Source organism: Triticum dicoccoides, chromosome 3A (assembly GCF_002162155.2).
Source record: "Triticum dicoccoides isolate Atlit2015 ecotype Zavitan chromosome 3A, WEW_v2.0, whole genome shotgun sequence".
NCBI lineage: Eukaryota > Viridiplantae > Streptophyta > Magnoliopsida > Poales > Poaceae > Triticum > Triticum dicoccoides.
The window spans coordinates 649299885-649310544 of record NC_041384.1 but is presented as its reverse complement, the minus strand read 5'-3'; the positions used below and the strand labels follow the sequence as shown (position 1 = coordinate 649310544).

At 44.9% G+C, this 10660-nt stretch overlaps 1 protein-coding gene and 1 long non-coding RNA gene across 6 annotated transcripts; one reads left to right on the top strand and one right to left on the bottom strand.

The window, feature by feature from the left end:
• Window positions 1–1172: 1172 nt before the first annotated feature.
• Window positions 1173–6724, bottom strand: LOC119269931 (protein WVD2-like 7). Of its 4 annotated transcripts, none has more exons than XM_037551871.1 (10): window positions 6622–6724; window positions 4867–4991; window positions 4004–4681; window positions 3230–3736; window positions 3014–3078; window positions 2826–2921; window positions 2663–2741; window positions 1993–2082; window positions 1753–1844; window positions 1173–1590 (listed from the first exon to the last, which is right to left on the bottom strand). In XM_037551871.1, exons 2-10 carry the CDS (start codon window positions 4936–4938, stop codon window positions 1566–1568), a joined length of 1704 nt encoding a protein of 567 aa, XP_037407768.1. In that variant the 5' UTR covers window positions 4939–4991; window positions 6622–6724; the 3' UTR covers window positions 1173–1565. The 4 variants fall into 4 exon arrangements, with proteins under 4 accessions (XP_037407768.1, XP_037407767.1, XP_037407770.1 ...); XM_037551870.1 differs by lacking the exon at window positions 6622–6724 and adding an exon at window positions 6432–6613; XM_037551873.1 differs by lacking the exon at window positions 6622–6724 and adding an exon at window positions 6432–6613 and having other exon boundaries at window positions 2826–2918.
• A 1335-nt stretch (window positions 6725–8059) lies between these two features.
• On the top strand, window positions 8060–10024 carry LOC119272523. 2 transcript variants are annotated; one of them, XR_005134760.1, is made up of 3 exons: window positions 8060–8315; window positions 9104–9191; window positions 9325–10024. It is a non-coding gene; the product is annotated as an uncharacterized LOC119272523 (long non-coding RNA). The 2 variants fall into 2 exon arrangements; XR_005134759.1 differs by having other exon boundaries at window positions 9322–10024.
• The last annotated feature ends 636 nt before the right edge of the window (window positions 10025–10660 follow it).

Sequence of the window (10660 nt, the reverse complement as noted above, 5' to 3'; positions counted from 1 at the left end):
AAAGAGCGGACGCAGGGCGGGCGGCCGACCCAAACGGACAAGTTTGGGTCGGCCCATTGGAGTTGCTCTAAGATGGCTCTGGCACATAGATAGTAAGCTTCCACGCATCTCTGTCCATAGCTAGCTAAAGGACCATACCTAGACAAATTTAATCTTCCAACACCACCATTGACGTCGGGAAGAAGATCTCGTCGTCGAATGAAGGGATGAAGATTATTTATTGTAGACGATGACATCTCCAAGGAAAATGATGACTACTAAAACCCTAAACCAATCTATTAAAAACACTATTGTTAATAAGAACTCCACTCATACATCGGGTTCCCCACCCCTCCCGCCACCAGCAAGGCCGACCGGAGGAGGGAAACCGATCTATGGTGGAGGCGGAGGTGCTGCAGCGGGTAGGTATTTTTCACGAGGCGGCGGTGTCAAAAAACCATCCAACCTTAGCGTCCACAGATGGACTTGAAACAATGACTTAAATCGTTGACAAAAAAATAGGCAGATGGGTCACCAAAGCGATTGTTTCCCAATATTTGGCGGCCTTAAGAAAATACTGGCCCACGATACTCCCTCCGGTCCTTTTTACTCAACATATTAGGTTTGTTTGAAGTCAATCTCATTCAACTTTAATCAAGTTTATACAAAAAATTATTAATTCACATAACAACACATTTATTATTAGATCCATTTCGGGGTATATTTTCATATTATATTTCAGACAAAGTTAATGTGTGGAGTAAAAAGGATCGGATGGAGTACATGGCAACAGAGGGTCAGTTCCCTAAAAAAAAGGGTAGGTCGATCCAACGCTGTACGTGCACGCCCCTCTCCTCTGGTTCACAGTTCTACAACGATGATCAATCATCCTTTTTCCGAGAGAAACACAACGAGATGAGGCGTTCCACAGGCTTGTTGTCGAAGGGTAATGATGGATGGATGCGTGGGGCTTTCCCTTCGCAACCCCGGCGAGGCGCGTGCAGGGGTACTACCATGGCATGGCACCATCGCCTGCTGCCGGCCCTCAACCTCGTACGTACGACCGATCTGGGCGAGGAAAAGAGCGCGTCCTAAGATCCACTGGCCGTCACGGTAAGACCTGCTGTGGCACCGTCTCTATTTTCTCATGAACTAACGCATGCAAATGCAATTCCCATGGCATGGACGTACGGTACGACTGCAGCACCAATGGTGATATATATATGCCACACATTGAGTTCATTGGACATGCCACATTTCTTCCTGTCCCGAGGTTTTCGGCTAATCTTATATACAGTATACACTGTTCTAAGTCCCTTGGACGACGAAGCTAAGTACGTACGTATTCACTAGTGGTCAGTGGATATATATGACTTATGAGACATGTAGGAGCTACAGACGATATTCTTGAAACTGAACGAAGGTCGATGAGGGTGCTTGATGGAAGTGGTCGATACGCATAGACATCATACGATGAAATTGGATGGCGCAGAAAGCCCGTGCAGTGCTTTTAGATGCGTGTAACCGTACGGTGTCCCGCAGATCCACCGTTTACGCAGGCCACTAGCTTGGATGCTCCCTTTGCATCAATGCCATTGTGGTGTCGAGGCCCTGCATTGGGCATTTGGGTGGTGGGTGAGATGGCCTGAGTTAGACTGTAAAAGAGGATGGTGTTTGAGTAGCTTGTGCTGACATAAGGTGGCTTTTTCAGTGTTCATGATGCGATATAAACACCAAGATAAAAGAATAAAGTGTTCATGATGAGCAGCTTACTTTGGCTTTCTTCCACCAACTGATGAGCCGCTCACAGTTGGTTTGCTCGTTGTTCTCGACGGACGGCGTGGTGGAGGCGGCGGTGTCGGTGGCTGCGAAATCGAGTGGATAAAATGTCAGCGTGTATTCTACAGATATAAAGATGCACATCATAGTACTACGAATAAATGGATGTCTCAGGATTGTGGGGGGAAGTGTCAATATGGTTAAGGACAGTGTGCTGACGAAAGAATGGCGTACGTTTGGTGCCCTGGACTTGGTGTTTCCTGCCTGCAAAGGAGTTGTTTTCTTCGATGTGGATGCTCGAGATTGCACTGTCGCCGGAATGCCCTACACAAAGGATCATCATGATCGTTAGCAAGTCCATTTTAATTGCTATGACCAGTACCTTCATGGCCCCATTTCAGTAATAATTATCCCCAGAAGGAATAATTGCAGAGATTGTGGTGAGTGCCAGTCAACAACACGATAATGACCCATTTGAATCATAACGTTTAGTTGCCTGGAAACTTAGACTATGCAAAGTTCAGGTGTGACCGGGTGAGTACTACAAAGAACTGGCGCATTCATCGGTATTACCTATTACTCTGTTTTTATGTGCCAACTGGAAGCAAGTTCCAGACCGTATTACTAGGGTTTATGAGCAGGAGACAGAAACTGTCCCTCTAAATTCAAACAGGACCCACTGTATCAGTTGTTACCCACATAATTACTTCTAATAACTAGTTGTTGAACCTACCATCCTTGTTATTTATCACAGGATTCACAGCTCTCAATCATGGAAAAACATTAAGCTTTGAGGGCAGATGGAACAACATTGATCATGAACAAGTTTTGAGCAAGGCTATGTCTATCGCAATATGCACAATCTAGCAGAGTGATCTATTATACGTTCTTTTGTGAAGCTTACCTCTATCTTTTTCAGCCTTGCAAAAGTTGCTTCTCCAACACTGGAACTCAGCATTTTCCTTGCTGGCAGGTTTACCGAGCTACATAGTGAGAAGTTTTTGTCAGGAAAATAGGGTCAAACCAGCCTTCATAATACATTCCAGTAACACCGTCAAGATTTGCACCTTGATTTTTGTTTGCCAGCCACTTGCAAGTCCATTCTCGCTGGCCTAGTTAAGTGACTGTGCATTGTTGAAGCATCTTTCGATCCTCTGATACTGCTGTTGGTCGAGGCAGTAAAAAGCAACGGAATTAAAACCACAAGACAAAGCCAAATCTTCAGAGAATGCGTCAACATGATGGCAGGACTAACCTTTTTGGCTCTGGCTTGGTACTTTTAGTAGTAGCATTCAGAGGGGCTGGCCTTTTCAGAGTGCTCTGCATGAAGAGATAAGCCATGTGAGATCTAACACCATTACGCTTCCAACGTTAAACATAAGCGCAAAACCCGCATGAATTTCTGTACATTATAGTTATCAGATGAATGTTAGTTCTGTTAACACTGGTGAGAGAAGAGGATGGAACATACCGCAGTGGTTTTCGTAACCTTTGGATGTGCCACACTTGATCCTGCTGTCTTGCTAGGAGTTCTCACACTATCCCTGGTAATAGAGCGTCTTTCTCCTGTAGAGGGCCGACGTGTGCCCTCAACATCAGAACGCTTTGCTGCACTTCCTCTGTCGACGGAGCGTCTTTCAGAGGTAGAGGGCCGGCATGGCGTGGCGACAGCGGCTTGCTTCTGTGCACGCTCTCTGGTGACAGGGCGTCTTTCGGCAGTGGAAGGGCGTCCTGGGGTGGAGAGATCAGCAGGCTTCTTAACGGTTGCCCTAGTGATGGGATGCTTCTCTCCGATAGAAGAGCGCCCGGCAGCTGAGGAAGGTCTTTTGACACCTGTAACCCCGAGAGCTTCTTTTTCTGTAATCCCGCGAGTCCGTGCCGTGCCGGCCATCTTCTGTGATGCCACACTTGAGCTACAGACATTGTTCGTCTTGGTCTTCTGGTTTGTAGTCATGCTAGGCTTCACTGAACCAGGCGTCTGAAATGGTTCAGGCAAAATGTGTTATGACTTACCAAAACATTCAGGCTCTTGGGCGTATAAACACAAAATATGTCCTCATGCAGCTAGCTAAAAGCAGTAAAGTGAGTATGATAGAAACTGTGCATTAAAAAGAGAGTATCCAAAATAACCTGCCATATCATCGGTCTACAAGGTCAGACAAGTAGTACTGTCATAGTAACAAGATAAAAGCAGCAGTGATTCAGACTTCAGAGGGTGATGTACCAAAGCTTGGTGTGTTATTACCTTAGTAACAGATGTCCGGTCCAGAGGGCTGCCTGCAACGGTTTTGACCGATTTTGGTATTATCATTGAAGCATATCTAAGTCTGGGGTCTTTGTCAGTATTTCTTCTAGGAGCCCTTGCATTTTCATAAGCTGCTCCATCATGACCAAGACCTGCATTTTCAACAACGGTGGAATCTGAATTACCACCAAGAGCATTTTCTCCATCCTGGTCGGTTTGCTGTGAAATTCTGGCTTCTGAAACAAGATTGGATGACGAAAGTTCGTTACGGAAGTCCTCGTCTTCATGGTCATGGTAGCATTGCATGCCCTGTTCAGATGTGGTCTCATGTGCAGCTCCTTCCACATAATCATAGGCAATTGTTCCAGATCCTGTGGGAGTTTCGAGCTCTTCGGCCGGCATATCTTCTGTTTGGCTTGAATCACTGCCATCACCACTGTATTCCAAGGTGAGTTCAGTTTGCTGAATTTGCTGCTGTGAAGCCTTGAGTTCCCTGATCTTCTTGTAGTACTCTTCAAAATATGCCTTCTTCTGAGCTACTAAACCATTGAACTTAACAAACTCTTCATGGCGTTTGTCATTACTAAATACAGACCACTTCTCCCAAGATAGTGACTCAAGTTCAAATCTTCCGAAGGATATGGAACCATGATTCAGTGTCTGGGATACAGAAACTCCCTGAGGAAAGTGGAAAAACAACATAGAGAAGCAGGTGAATCTACTAGCTGGGGGCAAAACTCTTTCCAGGAACAGAACTGCAATATTATTTTCTACTAATTCAGAATAAATGCAGCATTTCTAGTTGATTCACATAGTATACATAATTTAAATTACGCGGGGTATGAATATCTGCGAAAACTTACCTCAGAAACACCCAGGTCAGTTGTTTCTCCTTGTGACCAGGCAAAAAAAGTTTGATTGACCTCAGTCGCCATCGATTATTCTCCGGCTAATTCATCATAGCTGGGTAGAGTTTTGTTGGTAAACCCTGCAAAAGTTAATTCGTTATAATTAAATCATGACACAACATAACTGAAACACGTTGTGATATGCTAACAACTAAAAATATGAATAATGAAGCCTGCTGGACGTGGACGTTTTCTATCTACACGGAAAAATATTGCAAACTAAGATTAAGAACACACCAACGCTCATCTAACACCGCTAACAAGAACGCAAGAACAGGTGTTCAGAAACATTTTGCAACTCAAGTAAGAACTCAAAAGTAACCAAGCTACAGCCGAAGGCGAAAAAGACATGTAGTGTTACTTTCTGAAGAGGCCAGAATCCAGCATCGGTAGTGGCTTGGAATGGAGAATTTCCATCAGTGGAAGCTAACCAAGCAGCAGTAGTAAATTAATTCAGCAGGTCAATTATGCTCGAAGCATCCACCTTTAGCGCATGTTCCAACACCAATCCTTTCCTTTGGGGTCAAGATTCCACACACAAATAAAATTCCCACCTTCCGAGCTGCAGTTGAATCCCTCGACCCGGAACCATATGGAGGCAGAGACACTATAATCTTCCTCTCAACAACCCAGCTCGTGCCATTATTCGCTCACATCACATGCCAACTACCCAAACCAGTTGCAGAGGCCAAGTAAAAGAGAGATACGGAAATCTCTTGTGATTCAGAGAATTCAGAGAAAGGCCGACTCGGGCCTGTCCATGAAGCAAAATTTCCACCCGAGAAAAGGATTTTTAAAATACGGGGCGAAGGGGAAAAGGCCCGAAGATTGCATCTGGGGTACTGCGCGCGCAATTTCCGGTCCATGGGAACAGTAAAGAGACTTGAAGAAAGGAAAGAGGGCTGAAGAACATAATTGCCGTTTGGCGAACTGAAAAAGGGGAATTACTTTGCAGCAAAATGCGACTTTTTTTATCGATTTATTATCATAAAACGAGGGGAAAACGAGAGAGTACTAAAATTCAACTTACCATGGAAAAGGAAAGAGAAGGCAAAAAGATAGATGAACTGAGAAAAAAAAATTAGTGCCACTTTTGCAGAGCGGCAAAAGCTGCGCTGAACTGAAAAGAGAGTGGACTTTTTGGCGAACACAAGAACCGGATCGAAACACCACCGCCGCGTGTTCCCCCTGGAAAAGCTGCAAATGCGAAACTCAACTTCTCCTAAAAAAAGAACCCGCACGGAAAGAAACGAAAGGACCGTGAGAAATCAGCAGAGGATGCAACAAATTTGCAGGAAATTCACCTCACTCGCCGCCCAACCAAGCAAAACAGAGGACGTGCAAAGGATAATCCTTGGGCGAAGATAGCAAGAGGGACTTGAGCAAGGAATGCATCCACGAAAACCCCGCGGCATTGCAGAGAATTCGGCGCCAAGAAAAACTGGCGCCCCCCCTCTAAACTGAAACCGCCCAAGAACAGCTACAGAGCCCGTGGGAAAAGGGCCAAAATCCTCCATTACCTGACGGCACGCCCGCACGCCCGCCGCTTAGCACTGTAGCACTGCCGCTGCGGCTGCGGTGCCACGGGAGGAGGAGGAGAAGAACACAGAGGACGCAGGGTATGGCGAGGCAAAGGTATGGCGTGCTGCGTTGCGTGCAGCAATGGCTCTTAAATTTGGGCTTTGATTAGGCCGCGCGCGGGGTAATTACCTCGATTGATTCCTCGCGTAACTACACATACTACACGCACCGGCTGGCAGAGGAGAACGAAGCGGCCGGTGCTTCTTCTTCCAGTACTGCTTCCCTGACCGTGGGCCCGGACGCAGCAGTCGAGTCGTAGTGGCCTGGTGGGACTACGGCCCAGTTCTTTTGGCTCAATTCTGACTCGTTTCTTCCCCATGAATCATCCGAGAATTATCAGAATTGCTAGTGTGTTTGAGAATCGTGAAACTCGGCAATTCTGGCAATTCTAGCCGGACCCTCAAAAGAAAAACTATTCGGTTTGAACTACTAACCCAATTGGAGACTCAAATCTCTTCTCTACTCCTATAAAAGACCCACTTGGTGGTGATGGTGTGCCTGCCATCTAGCGATTTCGACCGTCCGATCTGTATCTAACGCATCCGGTGGGAGCTTTGACACTTTTGCAAAACCACGCCCGCCACCCTCTTCGTATTCTTTCGAGAAAAATCCTTGGGCTCTCCATTCCAGGCCCATCCAGATCCATCCTCCGCCAATGGAACTCCGATATGCCGTGCTGGCCGCTGCCGCCGCCATCCGCCCCAATGCCTCGGATGCCTTCTGCTGCCGCAGCCACTACCACCACGACCTCCCCTCCGCCGCCCCTTTCCCGTCTCCTCCGCCCCCTCCCAATCTCATCATTGTCGTCTCCTCAGACCCCCCTCTCGCATCTGCTCAGACGCCGACAGCTGCAAGTGCACCGCGAGCTACGCGTTGCTTATACTCGCCGGCGGCAGCGCCACATGCTACACATTCTTCTCCATCGACGCGCTCCACGGCCGCCCCCTTCAGGTATGCGCTGCTCCCCGAGTACCTCCAAACCGTCTGAACAAAGCTAGGGTCAGATCGTCGTCAGCGTCGCCTTCGACCGTTAATCAGTTCGCTAGGCTGTCTCTCACACCTGTTGTTCCTCACACCTACTTAGCCTGATCTATCAAATCACAGTATTAGCATTTTCTGTGATCTCACATCACAGTTTTCTCTGCCCAATCGCAGGAGGCACGAAGAGATTGGCTATAGACCACACAAGAGAACAGGAGCCAGGGAAAGGCAGAAAACTATCAGGCAAGAAGTGTTCTACTGCACGTTTGAATCATGATTTGGATTCTCCTACAAATTTGTTTCTTTTTATCATACCAATTAGGTTGCTATTTTGTTCATGATTATAATGATATGTCTGATGCCCAAGGCTGTGCTTTTCCTCCACATTGTCCAAGTTACTCAAAAATAAATAGCATGGCATTGGATTTGGTTGCAGTATAAGTATCATAGATTCATCTCCACCTATACCCCATCTGTGGGTGTCAATGTCAATCACTCTGATTCCTATATGCTAGCTTGAGCTGTGAATCGTTGTCTCATTAGGACTAATATATAACCTAGAAATTCTCAAAATAAAGCAAAACATCAAGCCCTTGATCATGTGGACCCTTACTTAAAAAGGCATGGATGTGATCTAATATAAGATTATTCCTTGATTTTCTAAGGTTCCTCACGATGTGCACACATGAAGGTTGTTGGACCGTTCAGATGCTCCTTCAGCGCGCCGTCATCCTCTTGTCCTCTAGCCAACGTCGATGACATTTTGGCATTGAGGAGAAAGTATTGCATCACACATGTGGATGTTGCTTGATTCCCTGGATACTGGATCTCCTTGGGAAAAAGTAGGTGAAGACTTTGTAAAGATGCAGATTTATTGGACATGATAACCCTGTGCTTATTCTTCAGTTTATTTTGATCATATGCATTAGGCTGGTCATAGTGGGAGTAACATAGGTATTAACATAGATGCCACATAAGCAAAAATGATGATGTGGCAAGTAGTTAATGAGGAGAGAGGCAAATAGAGTAACATAATATGTTACCATCACATAGCGGTTTCCAATGCATAATGAGTCTACAAAGTAATAAATGAAGGCAACTATGTTACCACACCTATGACACTACCCACTATGAAGGTAGTAACATAGACTAGTAACATATGTATGTTACTATGTATGTTACTAGTCTAAGTTACTCCCCACTATGACCAGCCTTAGAAAGATTTCCTTTTTGGCTGCTATGCTACTATGCTAGGCATTAGAGGGATTACATTTTTTTTATTGGTGTGCCTGCTCTGCACCATTATCTAAAAAATCCTAACAAGAGTATGCATGTAGCTTGCTTTCACATGCTTCTATTTTGGGAAACGTAGCAACAATACATCATGTATCCCTATGTCCTGTATATGGACGTGAGAAGAATCTCAAGCAAACCCTACTGAATTAAGACCGGTGAGGCGGTGACCCATGTTCAGCTAATTGTTTCACACACTTTTGTATGGGCACTGTTTAACATCTTATTGAATCTTTTTATTCCCTGAAAAAATAATAATGTAGGATATAAGATTGTCCAGTAAAATAGAGTAGGCTAATTTATAGACTGAAGTAAATTAATTTTGTTTTATTCACAGGAATACATGTGTTTCATCACTCTCCATTAATTATATGGGGTTTTCACATTTACAAGTGTTGCATTTAACGGGATTTGAGAGGAAAGAGGTTTGTATCTTTTTTGTCCCATGCATAAGTATATTTATCATCACTCTTCTGGATTTGATATAATACTATACTTGGATTCATGGGATTGTCTAACAAGGTGAAAGAGCTAACTCTTGGTGTTGTTTTACAGCAGTACTGTTTGTTTATTTCAATGTTGAACGTGGTTCCGACTAAAAACGCAAGCCGACAGAGGAGTTTCAGTTTCTTGTGAGGCAGCATGCTACTGAATGGAAAAGCCAAGTTGATACACAGGAACCTGCCGCCCCAAGCACTAGCCAGAAATGGAGCCCCCCTCCAGAGGATTGACTGATGATTAGTTGTGATGGAGCTTACTCAAAAAGCACTTCTGAAGGAGGGTAGGGTGTAGCAGCTTGTGATCATGAAGGTGACTTTGCCGCTTCTGGACAGCAGAGTCAAGCTATGCATGCCGAAGCATTCACGGTCAAAAAGGCGCTGTTTTTAGCCGAGCAGAGGGGGATTGGAAGGATCGTTTTGGAAACTGATTGCAGGAACCTGATTGCGGCTGTGAAATTCAATGCCTGCAACAGTTCAAGCCTTGGTCAGTTATTCTTAGAGATCAAATACATGTTTTCTTTGTCCTTTATTCAGTACTGAGTTGAATTTTGCCCGCGGGCGTGTAATCAGGTACCCATTTGCTAGCAGCAAACGATGCAGGGGAAAGCCACGGTTTCCATGCTACTTGGGAATTGGGACGTGAGCTACCATGATGATGTAAACCATTTGGTGGCCTGTTATTTAACTGGGCCTTAATGGAATACGAGTGTTCCATTCAAAAGAAAGGATGTGGTTCGACGCCAAATTGCATTTTAGTATTTCACGGTGGAGCACTTTGAAGGTGGGTGTATTAAAGAGGAGACCCGGCAGGCTGAGGCCCTCTTGGCTACATTTGAACAACGCAAAGATGAGGATGATATGGAGCGGTGCAAAGGAGAAATTACAGCATTATGCTATCAAATAACTTTTCAATGAATGGTCAATGAAATTGTTGAAATATGGTTGTTATAAGATAGGTTTGTGGTATTAAGTTTGTCTTTGAGTCAGAATACTATTGAGCGTCTTTCAAAAAAAAAAAAGAATACTATCGAGCGGATGGACCTTAAGTTAAAATAGAGAATGGATGCCATGTCTTGGTTTACTTTCATTACCTACTACCTCGACACGTTTAAGGATAGGAAACCACCGAGTTATGCACTAGCCTTGCGGTATATAAGTTGCCACTCTCAAATGTTATATAGACTTCATCCATGTTATTTAATCACCCGCTTGATCATTTAGTTACATTATTGCCCGTAGCAACGCGCGGACATTTAACTAGTTACAGCCAATATGTCACTGGGCCAGCCAGACCGAGCGACCTCATACAACAATAACAGGTTAGAATTACAGAAAAAAACTGGACAAACAATTCTGTGGGCAGTTTTCAGAATCGCAATTCTCCAGAGTTATAG

Bases quoted from the DNA above. Each gene is read 5' to 3' on its own strand.
- LOC119269931 (XM_037551871.1), bottom strand. From the start codon at position 4,938: ATGGCGACTGAGGTCAATCAAACTTTTTTTGCCTGGTCACAAGGAGAA. The intron at 4,682-4,866 runs GTAAGTTTTCGC...CACTTTCCTCAG, and splicing joins CTGACCTGGGTGTTTCTGAG to GGAGTTTCTGTATCCCAGAC. The intron at 1,845-1,992 runs GTACGCCATTCT...TCGATTTCGCAG, and splicing joins CCAAGTCCAGGGCACCAAAC to CCACCGACACCGCCGCCTCC.